Genomic DNA, 22,264 nt, shown 5'->3' on the forward strand with positions numbered 1-22,264 from the left:
AGTACAGTATATGTAAAGCAAACAGTTTACCAGGACCATGTTATTTGTAATGCTACCTAGCTCTTTCTTAGAAGAATGTCTACAACATTATGCCAGGTACCCCTAGGACCTCAGTTGATAAGCCCTTCAAAGACTGGAACCAAGATGTCCGTATCTGCCCCCCATCTTGTGTGCTTTTGGTGCTCCTCATAAGGATGGCTGTGGCTCCTGTGCAAAGTCCTTATTGTCCTTTAAAGGAGAGACTTCTGATCTCCTTCCAAGTGGCTGGGTCTGATAAGGCTGCAGTACACCATCTTAACAGAATTGGTAATCAGAGCGAAATCTGCGGAACCTGTAGAACATGAGGATATTCTAAGGAAATTAGAGAAGCAGAAATAGTGAGCAAGGTCACCCTTCCATAGCGCGTCCCATCAGTTCTCTTCTTCCTTGCATCACTGTGCCCATAGTGATAATATGTAGATGATACATCCAAGACAAAAGCAGGTCCTGCGCCCAAAAAATGTATTCACTCTGTAACAGTGGGAAGACCTCAGACAGCAAATGTTGAAAATATTTGCAAAAGCCAAGCAGGCCCCACCTCTGCATTGGTGGTGGATGCAGGGCCCAGTGGCTCACTCACAGCAGGCAGAGGCACCTCTTTGGGCATTTATTACATGCCAGGAGGTTTGGGTCCCGCCCCACCACCAAAAGGTTCCTCGGCACCAGTCCACACTGTCCTTCAGTATCAAGCCCTCAGCTCAGTCTTTGGGAACTGAAGTAATGGCAACAATTCATTGCACTGTTCAAAAGCAGATTTGATATCCGAGGAACATTCGGCTTCCAAAACCCAGTTGTTCAGAATAGGACAGATATTTGACCTGTACCTTTCAGCCTGAAGCCATTGACAGGGCAAGGGGATGTTCTGCATCTGGAATTTTCTATGACTGCTTTGGCCTTGGATTTAAAGATGCCCGAGGCTTAAATACATCCCCAGAACTTGGCCCCATGCAGGCAGCACCACAGACACATCTGAATGCCACTTTTCCACAAGTCTGTTCCTAATTAAATGGAATCTTTAGGCCTATTTGCTCCCAAACAGTCAGTCACACAATAGGAGTTAGCAGACATTTTGGACCAGGGTCCACATAAGGACACCCTACTACAATTTAACCCTACGGTTGCAGATCCCGTTAGGACATTGTAGCAAAACCCCAACCCGGCTCCTGCTGTGGACACGGAGTTGATGAGGTTTTCACCTCTTCAGCTATAGGGTTTGTGACACTTCACCCAAGAGTACAAAGCGCAATGGTTTTGAGTCGAAAAGGTCTTCGTTTCAGGCAGCCTGACCCGGCAGGCCATTAAAATAACCTGCACACTTACAAAACACACTTATATCTTTTGGCCTCTAGTAGCTTGTAAAAGTAGGCAATTCTATTCAATAAGCTAACAGAACACAGTAAGTTGCCTATCGGGTAGTCTCTGGGTGGCAACATGCCTTGTGCATAAGATACTGTTGGACTTTCCGGTGGCACAGATTTACACCAACTATAAAGTTATGTCTTTAAGGTACAGGCAAGAGCCACATTGTACAAGACCCAACCGTCTCACCAAACTACTGGCTGTAGTGGCAAATAGTTTCAAGAGTGAGAAGGTTCATGTCTACCCCTACCTTGATGACCATCAAATCCACACCCAGCGTCAGCCTACCTGCACTCCACTATTTCTACCACCTTCTCCTCTAAACTGAAAGAAATTGCACACCACTCCTTCCTAGCCACTCCATTTCCTTGGGGCAGCGCTACATACTCCTTCAGGCAGGGCTTTTCCTCCGGAGGACAGAATAGAAAACATCAGCAAGATGGTCCAACTCGTCCTCAACCGGCTCACCTTCCAGCCTCTGCTTTCTTACACCTTCTGGGTTTCAAAGAATCTTACATTTTCATGTTGCCCGAAGGCTGGTTGCTCTGGTAGCTTTTCTGTAGTCTGTGGTCCCAGTTCTCGGGCAGAATGACAGACCTTTTGCATGTCTTGAGGACCTACTGTGGTCGGCCCAATGGGACAATGTGCTGAAGGGATAGCCTCTATGACAATCATGGCCCCAACTGACAACTCCTTGAAAGGTTGGTGCTCTCACCTAACAACTTCAGACAGTGAGCTGTGGTCCTCAGCAGAAATGGGACATCACATCGACCTTTGTAGGTGCAAGCAATCTAGGAAACCTTTGTTGCAGCCCTGCCCTTGATTCAGGGGAAGTGTGCCAGATTCAGATGAACAATACAGTTGCTATGCACTACCTCAACAAGCAGGGTAGTGTGGTGTCACTCCCCTTGTGCATGGAGGCAATGCACTGTGGTTCTAGGTCTTTCCGAACGAAGTTTATCTGTTGGTAGACCTACTTGCTGGGACACAGAACGTGGTGGATGCCCTCAGCAGGCAGGGTTCAATCTCACCACAACACAATTGAGATCTGAGCCAGGTTGTCTTGGATGAGAACTCCAACCTCGGGGGACATTTGAAGTGCCCCTTTTTGCCCCCAGAGTTAACAGGAGTTGCACAAATGTTCCAAAAGAATGGTGCTGCAGGATGCATTGATTTTGAATTGGAACTATGGTCTCCCATATGTGTTCCCACATATTCCAGTCATCCCATTTGTTCCCAGGAGGTTGCAACCGCACCGTGGTGACCACATAAATAAGCCTCGCACACATGCAGACACACAATATCAAAAGCCCCTGACGATGGACACAAGACGAGGCAACAACACCCAACGTTAAACACGCCTTGATCAAAATGTGCTACATGCTGTGACCACCTTCACACATACACCCCAGCAAAGTGGAAAAACTAAACATGCCTGGATTAAAAATGCAATAACATGTTACTCCAAAAATGGAACAGTGCAATACCCAAATTAAATCCAAGACCAATCACGGCTCAAATTGGAAACACAACCCAAACCAAAACCCAACTCCAATTGGAACTCAAACATCAACTCCACTCCCTCCTTACACAAAGCAAGAGTTCATGTTTAGGTATCATGCACCACACAACACAGACCTTAACCACACAGGAAGGTCAAATAACACTAACAAACAGTGACTACTCACTCAAATAACACTGTAACCCATAGCGTGACTACGCACTCAACCGCATGGCTGTAACCAACAGCCATAATCAATACCGAACCCGCCCGGCATGGTGTAAAACATCAAACATTGTACTAAACAGTGCCAAAGCTCAACTCCACAGCTGAAACCAACAGCCATCACGCAAAACAGAACCCGCTCGGCATTCTGCTATAAACCACACAACATTCACATACCCCAACATACGGACAATACACATGGAAAGGGGCAAAAGCCAACAAGAGATGCAACCCCACAAAATAATGTGTGAAGCAACATTACAATGGAAAGGACATAGTATCCCCATGTTCAAAGCCAGATGTCAAAAACACCAGGTAAAAACCATCAGCTCCCTGCACCCACTTGTCCATGGAATGTTCGCTCCCCAAAATAAAACACACCCATGACATAAATGTTACTGAAAATATCAAAGCATAGAAACAAAAAAACTGCTTCAAGTCCCCACTGCCCGTCTGAAAGGAAAAATAATTATCAAATACAATAGCAACACAGTTCACTATAATGGGGTACCCAGGGGCCACAACAAACATCACTAACCCAGAGGCCACAACACACACCACAAACAAAAATCCCCGCCTCCCCAACACAATTCCTACCCCATAGTCCCCTTTTACTCCTCCTCACAGCAAAAATGTAGGGACTTCTCAAACATGTTAAACAACTTCGGGGCACACATCTGAAAATCGCCAAAGTACTGCAAAAAAGGTGTACACATGTAGCCACCTCCTCTGGCAAATGACTTGCTCGCCGTACTAACATTGCAGACATCACAGCTGATAAGCGAAATGCAGGCTTTCTTTTCGTAAACACCGGTAACCTCGCTGTGCAAGTTCCTTTTAAGACCATGCCGTCCCTCGCAATCTTGCCGACCTGGCGCCCGTGCAGCCCAACTCCAACAGTTACTAATGCCGGTTGGGTGGCTACCAAAACAATGGACAATAGGTCCTCTGGATCTCCCTCAGACGCAGCCTGCGGGCAATAACATTGCATCGGCCCAGACTCTCCTCTGCTGCTTCATCAGGTCCTCTCCCGTAAGGCCCAGACCATATACCTTTTTGGGCCCGCACACCTGCAGAGACTGCCCACCCGGACAGTCACCTCGAAGGCCGCTCTTCCTTAGCCTCGACCCGAGCAGCTGCTGCTTCTGCACCGGCCGGCCTGCAGGATTCCCCAGGACCAGCGCCTCCTGGTCCCAAGCTTAGCTGGCACCTTCCTGGATGGATGTTACTTCTGGAGGGCAGTATATTGTCCTTCTGCTGCCCCCTCCCAGCAGCCAAGACCACCTTTTTGCCAGTGAAGTAATGGGATTGGCCTGCTCATACACCAAGCTGGAGTCTGGTGGCAAGTTAGCAGTAGGTTTATTCCATGACCGTGAGCACCCTAGAAGTTACATGGGACATATACTGGAGCATCTATCCGAGCCAGCACAACAACTCTGTCACTGTTGAAAACCACAGGACACAGATCCCACCGACACTTCAACATTCCATTCCACCACATACACCCCAATGCCAACTATAACCTATACCTGGTTGCCACTTCATTTTTCAAATCAATCCCAGAGCAAACCTGAATCTTTTCCATTACTATGGTTGGGGAGTTTCATTGTTCCAGCATGGAATTTAAATGTATTAATGTTTTCTCTTGATCTGTTAAATTTGTGTTCTTTAAGGACACTCACGGTTATTGTTTGGGTCACCATCACCTCCACTAAGGGAGTCAGTGAGATTTAGGTATGTTTTTCTAAACCCCTCTATTTGGTCTCTATGACGAAGAATGTTACACTGAGTGTGACCAGCCTTCCTATCGAAAGTTTCCTCAGACTTTCTTTTATTCCCAGAAGATCCATTCATCTGTCTTTCATTACCCCCCTCATCCTTCTAGAAAAGGAGAGAGGTTTCACCAACTAGTATCTAAAAGAGAACTGAAACAAGAGAAATCAAGAAAGAAACGATTATTTTGCTAACGCATGAGTGGGTAGGGCAGTCTCTAAGCAGATTCTTTCCAGGTGGATTTTGCTTTATTTTTTGAGTGTTATGATCTTGCAGAAAAAGATGGCAAAAAGGGTATCCAGCTCGTAAAAATATTGCAAGCTGCAATTTGGAATTCTTTGCTCAACACTACTGTCTAGATGCACCATCAGAGCAGGATGCCTGTATTGGTTGTGCAGTCCTTCAGTTTCATGGTGTAATGTGTTGGTTCCTTACTTCCCTCCATTCTCCAGATACCATTCCGTTTGGAGAGTCTAAGATGAGGAATCTACAGGAAGATGTGATCCATTCGAAGAACACATTACTTACCTTTGGTCATTTTCTTTCTGTTGAATTGAATATTCTCACAGATTTCCCGAGCCTACCCCTCATATGACATGCTGCTCATGCCATCTAATTCTGCATTGGCTCAGTTGCTTAGTATGGGATAATAATTCACTTAAAACCTGGTAATGTTATTTCTGATGAATGTTCCTCCCACAGATTCCTCATCTATGATATCCTATCTCTAGCGCAGCTGTCTTTGAAAACCTTTTTTGCCACCTAGGGGGTGCTGATGGGCTCTGTCTGGCATCTTACTGTAATCCATGGCAGACGTGACAATCGGGGCCTGTATAAGTAGAGTCACTGCCCTCTATAAACTCAGTTATGTCCTTTTTCATAGCACTCTGCTAAGGGATCACACAAATGAGGTGTACAAGCTAGCTGTCAGGAGGAGCAGGTTGAAATGGTGATGAGAAATCCATGGGAGGAACATCCATCAGAAGAACAATTACATAAAGCCAAGTAATTTGTTGTTCTAATGGATTTCTTCCGCAGATGTTTCATCTATGATAAACTCCCATACCAGTTCGTACAACATACAAGAGAGTGAGAAAATATCACCTAGACCAGAAAACTCTGGAGGACCACTCTACTGATGCGAGCATCTTGCCCCGACAGAAAACCCAAAGAGTAATTGGCAGCCAACACTGTGGTCAAGTGAGCCCTGAGACCCTCTAATACGTCCTTCCCAGCCATATTGAAGCATTTCGAGATGCAGAGAACGAGCCACCTGTTCAATGGGTCTGTTTAGTCACAGCTCTGCCAGCATGGGCACCAGCATAACGTACAAAAAAACAGGTCATCTTTCCTGAAATCGTAGCAAACAGTTCATACCGGGTCCAGTTGGCGGACCTGCTCCTTTGCCTTGGAAGTATGAGCTAGAGGAAAAATCACAGGACGGTGGATCTTTTGATAAAGGTGCAAGCCTGAAACTACTTTGGGAAAAAGGAATGACATAATTTGCAACGTCACCTTCTCTTTGGAGAAAATCAAGTGGTAAGGTTTAAACAGACAGCGCCTGCAGCTCACTCACTATCTCGCTGAAGTGATGGTTTCCAGTAAAAACACCTGAACGGTGAGCAATATTATTGAATATAAATACAGGGGCTCAAACCGAGCACCCATCAAAAAAGTCAACACTAAATTCAAGTCCCACTCAGAAACAACAAAATGGCATGGGGAAACGGTTTGCACAATCCTCACAAAAAATTCTTCCAGAAAACCCTGCTGAGGGGTACTTTAAAAGACCGAAATGGCAGCCAGGTTCCCGCTCACAGTTAATTTAGTTTTGTTTACTTAATGAAAACAACAGGGAAAAACATTTGGCACAAAAAAGCATACACAACCTTTTAACATTGATTTACAGAGCGGCGGAGCAGTGCCCTTAATGGGTGAGAGGATGTGGCTATATGACCAGATGAGGTAGAAACATAATCCAGGGATGAGAATCGTTGTGCATGATGTTGACACAGAATAGTGGAGGAAGTGCTTTGTTTTAGGATGACAGGCTGAGGGATAAGAGCTGTGGGGGTTGTCATATGGAAGTAGTGGGAGAGGAGAACATGGATATGTGATGGTGTACAATGCTATGGAAGCAGTTCTTCAGAAAGGAGGAGAGCTAGGAGGTTTGGTTTAAATAGAGAGAGTGGGAGTAGTGCAGAGAGGAAGAGCATTCTAGAGTAAGGCAGCAAGGAGAGGAAGAGAGTGGAAACAAGGAGTGCAAGGAGCATGAGAGATGGCAAGGAGCAGAAGTTTATCATAGGGAGTGAGGGGGGAGAGTAGGGAGTGAGATGGGCCAAGTCCAAGTATAATTTTGAAGATGAGAATGAGTTTATACTTTGCCCTCTGCCTCACAAATAACCAGCCTAACTTACGACAGGATGGGGAAGTGGAGGTGAAGTGGGGACGGTTGACGAGTCCACAGACAGCAAATTTGAAGACTTTGTTGAGAAGAGAAAAAGCACAGTTGGGAAGGCCATAGAGTAGACTGGAACAGTAGTTAGATTGAGTGAGTACTAAAGAGGAGATTAGGTGCTTAGCAGTGTTGACGGGAAGCTGATGTATTATTTTTTTGATGTTGAGTAGATTAGAAGATAAAGAGTGAGAAGTTGTGAGATGGGTTGAAGATGACACCAATGTTGCAAGCAGAGTAGGGAAGGTAGTCGGGAGAGAAGAATAGATGAGGAGGAAGAAAGAGGAAGAGATGGCCTCTTTGGATGGGAAGTAGAGAACTCCAGTCTTAGTGGAGTTGAGCATGAGTGAGATGCCATCCAGTATTTAATGGAGAGGCAGTTAGATATTTTTGACTGTAGCTTGTCAGGTAATGAGGGAAAGGAGAAGATCTGAGTGTCATTAGCAAAGAGTGTATAGGAGAAGCCATAGGAGGACATCAAGGTGCCAAGAGCAGAGGTATAGAGGGTAAAAAGAAGTATACCCAGGACTGACTCTTGGGGAACGCCAACAGTTAGGCGGGTGAGTTGAGAAGTAAGGCTGTTCCAGACACCTAGAAGTATCTGCGGGCGAGATATGAAGCAAACCAAGTGAGGGCCTTGTCCCTGATGCGTAGGAGATATAGTGTTGAGGTATCGAAAGCAGCAGAGATGTTAAGAATAGGAATAAATGAACGGTTGGCATGACAAACAGAGATGTAGTTGCAGACATTGAGGAAAGCTGACACAGAGGTAGGAAGCCAGATTAAAGAGGATCCCAGAGTGTGTGCACGCCAAGGAACTCTGTGAGTCTGTTGAAAACTGCATGCTCTGGGATTTTGCAATACTGGGGTAGATGAGAAGGGGGACAAAGGTTGGCAGGAGAGTTAGGATCTAGGGTAGGTTTCTCAAGGATGGGTATGACAATAGCCGACTTGTCGGATGATGTAAAGTGGCACTGTCAAGAGAGGAGTTGAGAGGGAAGTAGGATATGGAGCAACACGGAGAGCTATGAGTTTCACTGTGCGTGGGAATAGAGGGTTCATAAGGGAACATGAAGGGTGTTAGCCCTGATGAGGTCAAGAATCCCATCAGGGTTAGGGGGGATAAAGAAGACATTGCAACAGGAGAGAAGGGTAAGGTGGTGTAGAAAAGTGAGTAGGTGGGGGAAGAAGGTAATTTGCATGGGTATTATTTTGAATGTTGGAAATATTTGAAGCACAGTAGAGAGCTGGAGCATTGGCAGAATGAGTAGAGGAGACGCAGGAGGGTTTAGGAGGCAAGAGAATTAATTTTAGATTGTTTTGAAGGTGCCTATATGAGACAAAATGAGAGAGAGAGAGATAGAAGGCACATTTGGCAGAGTTGAGAGCAAAGGAGTAGTTTTGAAGAGCAGCCATGTAGAATTAGTGATCCTCGTCGTGTTCAGGGTGTGGTTGATAGGTGTAATCCAAAGCCGGGGAGGGTTTAGGAGTGAAGTGAGAGGAGAAGAGAGCATTACGAACAGTGTTAAAGTTAGTGAAGGCTTTATCACTGGACTGAACACTGGAGGAGAGTGTGGTGTAGGTCAGACAGATAGGAAATTTGGAGGAGGGAAACTTGCGCTTGGTAATGGAAGTGGTAGATGGAGAGAGCGGGGTGGAAGGTAGATTGAAGCAAAGACGATGGAATGATCAGAAGGAGCGGTGGAGGGATTAGAGATGTAGAGTTGGGAGATGAGATGAGAATAAGTCAGTAAAGCTTTTTCTGCATGTTTGCCTTTAGCACACCTATGAAAATACACATGGAAAAGTTGAATAACATTTCACAGTGAATATAAATATAAAATGCATGGTTCATAAAATAACAAAGCTACAAGAAGGATAAAAACCAGGAGAAAATAATCAAGTGACCTGAGGCAACATCCTATGGCTTCTTGCATAGTTTTAAAAGATGCGTCTATTTTTTTATTTGTTTATTGGCGTTTACTTCTGATACAGTGTATATACAGTGTTAAGGAACACATGGGCAACATCCTATCAATTTGACAAGTCAATAATCCTTTAGTGGGATGGAAATAGGAGGAAAGGGGAGGGGGGGAAACTGGGCAGGAGAAAGAGAAGAGAAAGAAAACAAAAAAACCTGATACCCAACCAGTTGTGCAAGAATAGTATGACAAGCATTCATTTTGCACCCAAAAGGTAACACAGCTTGTCACTTTAGGGGATCCTGAGTGTCACTGACTGCAATCTGCGGGGTAGGGCGTACAGTTTATTCAGCAGGAGACAAACATGTAAGAAGGGGGCTTACTCAAGTCCTATTCGTTCTCGGAGGTTCATGGTGGTTTATCGCGTGAGGGATAAAGAACAGAGTTAACTAATGCCTTCCAAGCTTCAAACAGAAGCCAGAAGCCCCACCTCTGGGCTATGTACATTGACAGAGTGTCCCCAAGCTGTAGTTTCAGCGCTGCATTTCTTTGAGCCATATTTCAAACTGCGGACCTCTACTTGATTTCCAGGTCCTGCTTATGCACCTCTTACCCAATATACAGGCTAAGTCCATGAATCTAGAGACATGTTTGTGCTTGCTGGTTCTGGAGTACATCCCTAGTATGCACTCCTGTGGGGTCCACTTATATCTACTAATCCCTGCCTTCTCACAAGTGCGTTTAATTCTGGTCCAAAACTCTCGTATCATCACGCATTCCCAAAGCATGTGCATTAAGTTGACATTTCCTTGACCGCAACAGGGGCAATTAGATAGTGCATCATTTTTTAACTTGGCAACTCTAGCAGGGGTCATATATGTGCGATGAAGTACACTGACTTGAATCAGTCTAAATCTCGCAATGCGGGACATTTTTCACAAAGCTGAGTGCCCATATCCACTGCTTGTCTGTGATATCTGTCTCCAAGTCTGTCTCCCACCGCGTCTTAAGCCTTATAAGGTCGATATTATAAGTTACTCACCATAGTGACTAACGTACTCTTAGTCCTTAATCCCCTTTCCTCCATACCGTATGGGGCATCCCTTCCTAGGGATGGGAGACAGAACCTTTTTCACCAGAAAAAACCTTCCCCTTTAAATTTAGAGGTGTGCAGGGGCGTGGCCCTGGGAGCATGCGCTGCCCTGACTCCGGCGCCACACCTCAGTCCCCATAGACGCGTTGACAATATATTAACATTGCCTAATGACACCTGTTTTATTGGGGGGGTGGTGGGACGTATGGAGGAAAGGGGACTAAGAGTATGGTAGTCACTACAGTGAGTAACTTATAATTACTCTTCCGTCCCGTCCCCTTTCCTCCATACTTCATCGGCGATTACAACTGAATGTAGGCCTAGGGTGGAGACGAGACCCTCCTTAAGCAAATAGGTTTCTTAGAACTGCCCGTCCGAAAGCCACAACTGATCTAGAGCTGGTGTCCAAACCGTAATGCTTGTCCCAGGTGGCCGCTCTGCTTATGACCTGCTACAGGACTTGCTGTTGGAATGCAATGGCCGTGGCCTTGGATCTGACCGCATGACCGTGCATGTTAGCAGGAAGTGGCTTGTGCTGCCCATCATAGGCCTCCCTGATGGCTGATACCAACCACCGTGCTATAGAGGCCTTGGATGCCCGATACCCGGGCCTTGACCCAACGAAGGTGACAAACAGTGTGTCTGACTTGCGGGAGCCCTTGGTCCTGTCCAAGTAGAATTTGAGAGCGCACCCAACATCCAGACAGTGCAGGACCCTCTGAGCCTCATCCTTAGGCTCAGCAAAGAACGTAGGTAGGACCTTTTCCTCGTTTAGATTGAAAGCGGAGGGTACCTTTGGTAGGAACGCTGGGTGTGTCCACAGGACTACCATATCCTTGTGAAAAGTAGTATATGGCTCTGAAGCCACCAGAGCCTGGATCTCGCTGACTCTGCGAGCCGAAGTGAGGCCCACTAGCAGGGCTGTCTTAATGGTGACCAGCCTGATGTCCGGGGACGCCAAACGGCTTGTGCGCCAAGGCGCCCAACACTACATTGAGGTCCCACACAGGGTGTGGTTTCTTGATGGGCGGTACAGTCTGGCAAGGCCTGTCAAACGCCTCTTGACTATCGGGTTGGAAGAGGAGAAGACCTCCTCCTCTGAGTTTCTATAGGCGTCAATGGCTGCCAAATATGTGCAGCATGTTTCCACCTGCACGCCTGAGTGTGCAAGGGGAGCCAAGAAGGAGAGCACATCGTCCAACTTGCATGTAAGGGGAGGGGGTCGATCTCTTTAGAGTCTGCCACGTGACAGAACCTAGTCCACTTACTCCTGTACTGGCTTCTGGTAGCTTTGCTCATCGCACCCTGAATGATCTTTAGGTTAGCCAGTGAGAGGCTGAGGTGCCTTAGCGTGACCTGCTCAGGAACCATGCTGCAAGGCTAGTTTCTGTGGCTTGGGGTGGATGATGACCCTGCCCCCCTGTTGCGTCAGAAGATGTGATGGGCCCGTTGGAAGGTGAATGTGTGGCCTATCCGAGCGGCTGAGCAGCTCCAAGGACCATGGTTTCGCCGGCCACCATGTAGCTATCAGAATGATGCTGAGGCCACAAGACTCCTTTATTTTGCAGATCACCCTGTGGACCAGTGGTCTGAGCGGGAAGGCATATGCTGTCATGCCGTTCTCCTGAATCTGAAATGCGTCGCCCAGAGAGCCGGGACCCTGACCCTACCAGGACGCAAACTGCTGGCACTTCATGTTGTCCCATGAGGCAAAAAGATCCACCTGTGGAGGTCCCCCATCTGCTGAAGATCTCCTGCAGCACCTGGTTGTTCAATTGTCCACTGCCAGCCTGCTGAGCCTGTCCGCCATCAAGTTGGACTCCTCCGGAAGGTGGACGTCCGTGAGGTAGATGTCGTTCTCCAGGGCCCATTCCCACATGCTGACGGCTAGTCTGCACAGTGTAGGCGATCTGGTACCCTCTTGCTTGTTGACATAGTACATGCTGGTGGAGTTGTCTGTCTGGATGAGGACAACCTTGCCCCCAATGACCGGAAGGAAAGCTCTGAGTGCTAGCTAGATGGCCTTCAGTTCCAGCCAATCGATATGAGACTCCTGCCGGGTCAAGACTCCATGGATGCTGTGTCTGTCCAGAGTGGTCCCCCAGCCCTCGATGGAGGAGTCCGTAGTGATGGTGTCCTGCGAGGCCGGCTGACGGAAGGGCTTGCCTGTCCGCAGGTTGCAGTCCCTGGATCACCATGTGAGGTCCGAGTGGGGAGAATGAGATATGCTGATAAGCGCCACTTGGGAGCCCCGCTCCTTATCCCAGAAGGCTGCGAAGTGCAGCTGTAATCTCCTCATCCATAGTCTCGTGTGGAGAACGGCCAGCAGGACCGCCGCCATGAAGTGTTGGCAGCACCAGGCCGATGTCATCTCTTGGGTGAGGAAGTGAGCTGTGGCCCTCTTGATGGCTGTGATCTTGTCCTCCGAGCGGAAAACTCTCTCGGAGCACATGTCCTAGATGAGGCCCAGGAAGATCAGTCTCTGCGTGGGTTGCAGCTGAGACTTCCTGAGGTTGAGCGAAAATCCCAGGTCGTGGAGTGTGCTCATAAGGGCAGAGGAAGTGTGGTGCACAGCCTCCGGTGATGTAGCCCTGACGAGCCTGTCGTCGAGATACGGGTAGATGTGGTGGCTCTGGGCCCTGAGGAGGGACGCCAATGCATTCATTAGTCTGGGAAAAACCCTGGGAGCCGAGTTGAGGCAGAAGGGTAGCACCTTGTATAGGAAAGGACAGCCCATGATGCTGAACCGTAGGAAGGAATGATGCAGCTGCCAAATCGGGACGTGTAAATACGCGTCCTTCAGATCTAGGGAGCACATCCAGGCTTCCCTGCACAATGTCTCCGCTAAGAGTGCTGGCGTAGCCATCTTGAATTTTTGAAGAGGGAGGGAGAGCTTGAGGGTGGAAAGGTCCAACACAACTCTCAAGCCAACCTGGTTCTTATTCTGCGTCGCGAAAATCATGGAATAGAATCCCAATACTCGTGGGAGGCTGGGACCTCTTCCACTGCATGGCTCTCGACGAGCAACAGAATATCCGCCAACAGAGTTGCTGTTCCAATCTGTGGGAGTGGAGGGGACGAGGGAGGAAAGGAAGGTATCGTTAGGCGGTACCCCGTGGATACTACAGAGAGGATCCAGGCGTCCGCAAAATACTGGCACCAGAACTATGCATGAAGGTCAAGCCTGCCACCCACTGGAGATACGTGGACCCGAAGGGCCACGTCATGCCTTCTTTCCCTCGGAGCCTGTTGCTGAGGAGGGGTACTGGGAAAAGCCCTTACCACCCCCCCCCCTTTTGTTGTTTGCACCAGTGTTGCCTCTGTGAACAGTCAAGCTGCCTGGACCTCAGTTCTTGGAAGCCGCGGAACCCTCCAAATGTCTGCCCTTTGTCAGAGTGTTGATGTGACTGGGTGTACGCCTTGGGCGTCGCTTTTGTAAGGTTAAAGACTTCGCAGTTTGCGAACTGTTTTTTTCTTTTATTTAGCTCCTCGTCGGTGGTGGAGTCAAAGAGGTCGCCATGCTCGAACGGAAGGTTCACGTAATCCAAGGTCCAAACGGAAGGTTACTGGAAGTCCAGACTGAATTTAGTAGCCCAGAGCCAGGCCGTCCTTCTGATGTCCGTGGCGATGCATACAGCCCGGCCAGAGGTGTCGATGTGGGCCACGGTGGACTCCATGTCATCTTGCGCCACCATTTAAGCCTCGGCCAGTCCCGCCTTGAAAGGCTCTGCACCAGAAGTTCTAGAAGGAAGTCGGCTATTTCCCGCCAAAGCCTCTGGTTAATGGCTGCCAGCACGGCATCCGCCTTGGCTTGCCAAAGATGCAACGAAGCATTGGAATAAAGCTTCTTCCCGTACGCATGCGGCGCTGGGGCCATAGGAGGAATGACCATGGCCGCTTGCGGCAGGGCCGGAGAGATCATATACTTGAGTATCCCTGAGGATTGCCCTCATCTGAGGAGATTTTATAAGGGTGAGGAACTTTTCAAAGAACCTGTCCTCACAGGCCGGTGGGATGGCAGGTAATGATGTCGGGATCACGGGCGGCTGTTGTGGCCGGTGCGTATAGTGTCTCGGTTGCAGAAGGAACCTGCCCTTTGCTGCTGATGGATAAACTGTAGGCCACGTACCTGGATGACCCCAGTCCCACCTTGTAACTCGTTCACCAACCTGCACCATTCCTCGGGGAGGTCTTGGAAGAGCGGTCATCTTGTTTGGCGCGTCTGCCATCTTGTCAAGCTGCATGCCACGTGCCGGAGTCGTGGTGCTTGGCTCACTGGGCCCAGCCTCCTCCAGGAATCGGCCCGTTCACGTTGACACGGAAAAGGGGACTGGGGTGTGGCGCCAGAGGGCGGAGAAAGGGCAGTGCAGGCTCCCAGGGCCGTTCCCCCACGTGCCTCTAAATTTAAAAGGGAAGAAGGTTTTTTCAGGATAAAAAGTTTCTGTCTCCCATCCCTAGGAAGGGACGCCCCAAAGGGCACTGCAGTGGGGGGAAGGGTGCTGGTAATTACTGGGAGGAAGGGCCTGGGATCCTGTAAGATGCATGAGGATCAGACTTCAGTAGCATATGTTGAGTGGAGCACTATGATACAAAAGGAGAATGTCCTCATGGTAAACTGTAGAAGTGAAGTTGTTGAAGCAGAGGCACTGTGAAGTCATCCTAACAAAGATATCTATTGAAAATCGTAATCTTGTAAAGAGAGACATAACTGTTGACCAAGAACTGTGTTTCACTGACATTTGCAGAAGCAATGTTTCCTTTGAATTGTGATAATACTTCTTGAACTGTGGAAAAGCATTGTCGCCCAGAATGACATTGATGCTGTTGTAGTGAAGTGGCAAGTCTTATCACCCTGAGGAGAAGCTTTGTTGTTGTTCAAACATTGGTTAACAAAACTTTATTTTGACAGTGAAACATCAAGAATTGAACCGACACTGTTCTACCTACAGGCGTTTCTTTGTGCTGAACGTTGGAGCTGAATTATCTTTGAATCCTGGGGAATGGAGTTCACCCAAGTTACAAAAAGGTTATCAAGGAACTGTACAAACAAATGTTGATGTTAATTGAAATGCCATACATTTTGTTTGATGTTTAAGTGTTGTTTGATGTTTAAGTGTGAGACATCCTATTTTAAAGTGTTTCCCCTTAGTTTTGTTAGGTAGGGAAATCCTTGTTAGAGTAGTGACAGTGAGGTGTTTAGTGTTCATTTATCATTTAATAAAATGGCAAATGTTGAACAAACATATAAAAGTTGTCCGCCTCGCACTGTTGACCCCTCACACATCCCTCTATCGAACAAAACTCACCCTTGCAGGCCAAGAACATAAATTAAAGTTACTCACTGTAGTGACTAGAGTATTCGGTCCTTATTCCCTTTCCGCCATCCTTGTGGGGCGTCCTCCAACATGGGGATGGTACCGGAAACTTTGGCAGTGAAAATTGAGCTTCCCCTTTAAATTTAGTATAGTGTGCAATGGCGTGGGCCCCGGGCGTGGGATCGCTCCCTCGAGGGTCCGCACTCCGGCGACTCACCTCAGTCCCCTTTGAACACATCAGTCAATTAGATACCTGGCTACACTTTTTTCATATTCGCCCCTCGCATACAAGCAGGGGAAGGTGGATGGGACATATGGAGGAGAGGGGACTAAGGGCTAGGAGTACTCTAGTCACTATGGTGAGTAACTTTAATTTCTCATACGTCCCGTCCCCTTTCTTCCATCCTTGTGGGCGATTCCACCAAACAAGACCATAGGGTGGTGCCGTTACAACTTGCACATATCTAGGATGAAAAAAAAGGTTCTTCAGAACTTCCTGACCAAACTCTGCATAGCGCCTGGAGCTGGTATCCAGGGAGTAGTGCTTGCAAAAAGCCGATGGAGTGGCCCAAGTAGCCGCCTTGCTGATCCCAAGAAGCATGCCTCTGAAACGCGATGGCCGTAGCCTTAGCTCCGACTGCATCGGCATAAATACCCTCAGGAACTGGTTTGCCCATGGCATATGAGCCCCTGAAATGGCCTGGACCATCCAACGGGCGATAGAAGCTTTGGAAGCCTGGGTGCCGGGAGACGAGCCCCCGAAGGTGACTAACAATGCCTCAGACTTCCTGAAGGATCTTGTCTGAGGGAGATAAAACTTGAGGACCCTTTTGAGGTCCAAAGAATGCAGAGCCCTTTCTGCCGCCAACTGTGGGTTCGGAAAGAACACCTGCAAGCAGATTTTCTGATTTAAATGGTACAGAGAGACCACCTTGGGCAAGAGGTTTGGATGAGTGCGCAAGATGACCTTGAAACATGAAGGGCTTGCATAATGACAACGCGTGCAGCACGCCGACTCTGTGTGCAGAGGCTAGCGCCAATAATAGCACCATCATCAGGGTCACCAGCCTCATGTCCACTAAGGCCATCGGCTCATTAGGCGTGAGAACCACATTGAGGCCTATGCAACGGAGGAAAGAACATGCCATGGAGAATTCTTGTAAGCCCCAATGGTCGCCAAATAGCTGCAACAGGTATCCACGTAAATACAAGAACGAGCCAGATAAGCGGAAAAGGTCAGAACGTCATTCAGGGAAAAGTTGAGAGGGTCCATCCCCTTGTCGCAAACCCAGTGGAAAAATCTTGTCCACTTGCTCTTATGCTGGGATCGAGTAGACGGCTTCCTGTATGATGTCCCAGTTGTCCTCTGAAAACGGAGCATGCTGAAACCTCAGCTGGTCAGGTACCAGGCCGCAAGGGCCAGCCTGGCTGTGTGCAGGCGCTCCACTGCCCTGCCGCGTCAGGAAGCCCCTGCTGGTGACCAGAAGAAGAACAGGCCCCTGGGAGCGCAACTGCAGAATGTCCGAGAACCACGCCCTCGGCAGCCAGTATGGAACGATCAGGATGAGGCTGCAGACAACCGATGTCCGAATTTGCAGAGAGTCCGCTGTAGCAACAGTGGAGAAGGAAACGCTTAACAGTTGCGGCTGTGCCGACAGAGCTGAAACACGTCCCCTAGAGACCCTTGACCAGGCCGGCCAAGGAGGCAAAGCGGGGGCACTTGGAATTCTGAGCAGATGCAAACAAGTCCAGATCCGGAAACCCCCATCTCTGTAACAGCAGCAACAAGGAGTTGCAACTCCCACTCGTTGGTGTTAAACCCCAAGCGGCTCAGCTGGTCCGCTTCCGTGTTGCTGTCCCCCAGGAGGTGGACTGCTGAAATCTGAATCCCTTCTGTAAGGGCCCATTCCCATATTGCCACAGTCTCTATGCACAGGAGAGGGAGAGTGGGGGGGGGGGGCTCCCTGCTTGTTCAGGTAAAACAGTTGTGAATTTGTCGGTCCTGACCAGAACCGCAGAGCCCCTGATAAGAGGCAGAAAAAAAACCTTGATAGCCAGGCCCGCTGTCCTGAGCAGATTGATATGCAGTAGGGCCTCCACTGTGGACCATGCACCATTAATGGAGTAGCCCTCTAGAGTAGCCTCCCAGCCTGACAGTGAGGAATCAGTCATCACCACCACGGTGGGCTCTGGTCGGGACAGGGGGGCTCCCACTGCCACATTGCAGTCCAATTGGGATCCTGTCCGACTGAGACCCAGTCTCCTGGTCCCAAATGACCGCCAGGTGGAGCTAGAGGTGCCTCATCTTGAGGTGGGCGTGCTGGACCGTGAGCATGCAAGATGCCATTAGTCCCAGAAGGTGTTGGAACCACCATGCTGAGGTGGTCGAGTTGGCCAGAAAGTGCCCTACCACCTTGCGGAGGGGGAGTAGACTCTTGGGCATGGTGCATACCCGCTGCACTGCTGTGTCCCAGCGTTCTCCTAGGAACACCAGATCCTAGGCAGGAGTCCGCTGCGACTGCCGCCGGTTGAGGGAAAAGCCCAGCTGGTGAAGAACGTCTGATAGCTGTTGACAGGAGGGCAACCCCCTCTGGGGGCTGACTGTGGAGACCAGCCACCATATTCATCAGTTTGGTGAACAACTGAGGAGCTGAATTGAGGCCGAAGGGCCGCACCTTGTACTGGAAATGGTACGACAATTGTGAATCACAGAAACTTCCGATGCGGCTGGTAAATGGGGACATGAAGGTACGCATCCTGGAGGTCTAGGGAATGCATCCAGTCCCCTGCACACTGAGTCTGCTATGTGCACATGAGTAATCATCTTGAAGCGTTTGAGCGGTAAAGACGGGTTGAGGACAGACAGGACCCGGAGTACCCTCAGGTCAGCCTGGTTGTCCTTGGGTACTGCAAAAATCCTGGAGTAGAAACCGGAGCCCCTGTCTGACTGAGGAACTGGTTCTACCATCTGCATCTCTAAAAGAGAAAGGATCTCCTGTAAAAGGCCGGGGACCCTATCTCACAGAGGAGGAGAAGATGGTAGAGGAAGATGAAGACTGAAGCCTGTGAAGTCTATAGAAAGGATCCAGGGTCCCTTGAAAAAAGCCAGCCGGCCTCCTACTGGGGAGCTGTGTTCCCCAAGCAAGATGTCACTGCTTCTTGGCATCTGAGGTGGGGGCAGAGAAGGGGGGAGTGGAAAAAAACCACGCAAAGTCCTCGGCTGCTTCCTCCCGTTGTTGCCGGGCGACCTGTCAGGCTTCCACGTACCGCGGTCCGGAAACCCCTTGGAGCCGGTGAAAGCGTGCGGTTTGAAGTGGGTCATGCCCTGAGACTGAGGGAAGGACTTCTGCCCTGGTTTAGTCAGGATGACCAAGGACTTGACGGTTTGTGTGGAGGTCTTCTTTGTCAACTTGTCATCGGTGGACCAATGAAAGAGGACCACGCCTTCTAGGAAGCCCTCTTGCACGTCTGATGAAACATTAGTGGCTTGCATTCATGCCGTCCTTCTCATATCGACCCCCAGGCACACCCCTCTGCTGGCTGTGTCGAAGTGGAAGACCGAAGACTCCATGAGGTCTTGCGCAACGGCCCAGGTATTGGCCAGACTGGCCTTGAAGGAGACTTGCTTCTCTCCAGGGGGAGGTCTGAAAGACACTTTCCCAGCTCCTGCCACAGCTTCTGGTTAGCCGTGGCCAAAAGGGCATCAGCATTGGCCTGCCAGAGATGCAGCCCTGATATGGCGTAGCACCATTTGACCAAATAGTCAAGGACCTTGTCATCCTTGAACAGGCAACTGGAGGAGGCTCCCGAGGAGGAAGACGACGAAGACGATGGTTTAGAATACAGCGATGCTGCAGGAACCACTGAAGAGTGAGGCTGGGGGTGGGTGGCCAGGAGCCCTGGCTCCCCATCCGTCAGCCTGAACCTGCTGCCCAAGTTCGTGTTCATCGGAGCATTGGCCCTGGGCTTTTCCCAGACCTTTCTCGCCACCAGCAAGACATCCTTAAGGAGAGGAATGCCAGAATGGCTTGTGATGCGCATGCCCAAAACCTCTGCTAGCACTGCTGACTCCTGAGGAGCTTCCTTCGGCAGAGTGACCTCCACCAAGAACTCTGCAAGGCACTGTAGGTGGTCATGAAAGGTCTTAGCAGATGCCAAGGGTTCATCGTCCTTGGCGTTGTCATCGACCACCCCCCCTTTTTTTTTTACAGACTGAGGGAAGTCCGGGCCCTGGGACACATGGGCCGGCGGAGTCCCACCTATGTCCTGAACCAAAGACAGATACAATGGTTGAGGGGGAGGCGGTGGTGATACAGTAGGAGGCAGAGGGGTCCGAATAACTGGCAAGGCCAGGGGAGGGACAGGCACTTACACCGGCAGCGCTGGAGGAACAGGCAGAAGGCCCAGAGAAGGAAGCCGGGGAGGCACAACCTGCAGGATCACCTCCTTCACTATGTCCTTGAGGAGCCTCATTATCTATGGGGAATGCATGAGAAGGAAGTGCTCAAAGAAGCGGTCCCCACAAGCCGCCAGGTCGTGCCCTTGGAAGTGCTGGGTCTGCGGTCTTGATAGAAGCCCTGAGGAGCGGGAGGCCGTGCAGCCGTAAGGCTGCCGTGGGTAGGTGTACCCCTAAGCAGACCAGCCACCTGTACTATACAGTCCGCTGCCACTTCCAGAGGGAAGGGGACTGAAACCTTCTTGCAGGGACCATTCAATGGGCGAGAGCACGGGAGGAACTAGGCCTGAACCCAAGATGGCCACCGGCCTAGAAGGCTCTGCTACGTGCCTATCCGCCATCCAGGGCATGATGGCGTGTAGCCCCTCTGCCATGTGCTGGCTCAGACATGGGAGGACACACCTTGGTCCTTGAACCTGAAACATAGGTGTCTACCTCAGAAACCACTCTGGTAGCTGCTGAGCCCTCAGCCTGTCGTCAAATCACCCAGACTCACAACTTCAGATGGAGCTGCAACTGTGTGCCCTCGGCACCTGCAGTCGTGATGAATCGTGCTAAGGACTGATCCTTGGAGGTAGAACATGACGATCCCTTGCCCCTTGGGGTTGATTAGCAGGATAAACTTGATCGCTTCTCCGAGGACAGCCCGGTAGGGCCCCTGAGCCCCTCGGTTTTGGATGCCGGTAGCCTTGACAGCCTCAGGTTTGCCCACGGATCGCCCGGAAGAGTCCCCCGGCACCTCAGCTTGGGAGACAGTAGCCTTAGACGTGGGGTCAGACTGAACCATCAAATTGTCTCGGGCAGCAATGAAAAAGTGGGCCACAATTGCAAATGGCTATTCATTCCCTTTGTGACACAGTTTGAATAGTAACCAAGGGGGAGTTTTTTTTTAAAAGGATTGATTCAAATTATGCATTTTAAAGAATATTTATTCAGCAAAACTGGGCAAAACTACCAGCCGCAGAGGGAATTAACTCATCAAAGTGGCCCAAATTGGCCAAAAAAAGTGTCGACTTTGACTAAAAAAACTTGCCCACACCAGCATTTTGTGTTTTTCTTTCGGCAATGGGCCTATTGCCTGATATGGCAAGTCTGGGCCTGCTCGGAGTCCTCGGGCCTACCAGAACCAGAATCAAAGGAACCCTTGGCCATAAAGGGGCTGAGTTTTAGGTGCCGGAGACTGGGGCCTCGGATGGACGGGGGAGCCACACGCTATACTAAATTTGAAGGGGAAGCTCAATTTTCACTGCCGAATGTTCCGGTACCATCCCCAGGGGACGGGACGTACGAGTATCATTTATAAACTTGAAGCAATGGCTGTGTGTGTGTTCAAGATCCAGCGCTCCCTCAGAAATGCATCCTCAGCCTCTAACAGTATTCCAAGGAAGGGCTCCAGTGTGTGGGGTGAACATTCCAGGGTATTTGTGCCTGCTCCCCAAGCCACCCCCTTTGGAAGTGAGCCTGCTAACTCCATCGCTGCAAGGACACATCTGTTAGGCTCACTTGGGTTGGTTGCCCATTGTTTAAGTTCTGTGTGTTGCATCAGCTGAGGGGATGGACAACCATTTTGTCAAAGGCCACGAGATCTGATCCTCCTAGTCCCATATTGTCTGTGATCATTGCACACTGAATCATTCTTGAATAGGTCTCAAGTAAAGTCTGACATCATTGGGTAGTAAGTAAGTTTAAGATGACATCATCCACATCACTTTCATTACCTTTCTATCAGACATTTGTTGGAAGCGCTGCTCCAATTCCTACTATGTCAGTCTTTGCACCTAAGATGTTCCTTTGGCATTGTTGTTGGATGGAGATCAGATTTGTTCATATTGATTGTAAAACCCAATCTGTATAAAAACTGTATTGTCTGGTGTGCCACTAATTCCCCTGTATCATCCAATCGTTTAGACATGGGCATGACTGTACTGAATTTCAGCATAAATAAACCATCAACTATGTGTTGAACACCACAGGTTCATATTTGATTCTAAAAGGGGATAACTTTGAATCAGTAATGCTTTGCATCCACCTGAAAAGTTAGGTACTGTGTCTGGATTGGTCAAATGCTTAAATAAAAAAACTAGAAGTTGGTATTCTGTTACTTGGGTGTATTGAAATATGAAACT

At 49.2% G+C, this 22,264-nt stretch overlaps 2 protein-coding genes across 3 annotated transcripts in view; one reads left to right on the top strand and one right to left on the bottom strand.

Moving 5' to 3' along the window:
* MPPE1 (metallophosphoesterase 1) overlaps nucleotides 1-22,103 on the top strand; it is a 699,480-nt gene extending 677,377 nt beyond the window's left edge. The window contains exon 10 of the mRNA XM_069620485.1: nucleotides 15,277-22,103. Within this exon, the coding sequence (XP_069476586.1) occupies nucleotides 15,277-15,279 (3 nt within the window). The 3' untranslated portion in view covers nucleotides 15,280-22,103. The remainder of the gene's footprint in view (nucleotides 1-15,276) is intronic.
* The window catches only part of GNAL (G protein subunit alpha L), a 1,214,381-nt gene that overhangs the window by 1,974 nt on the left and 1,190,143 nt on the right, over nucleotides 1-22,264 (bottom strand). The gene's annotated exons all lie outside the window — the stretch shown is intronic.

Source organism: Ambystoma mexicanum, chromosome 5q (genome assembly GCF_040938575.1).
Source record: "Ambystoma mexicanum isolate Mex_15411 chromosome 5q, UKY_AmexF1_1, whole genome shotgun sequence".
NCBI lineage: Eukaryota > Metazoa > Chordata > Amphibia > Caudata > Ambystomatidae > Ambystoma > Ambystoma mexicanum.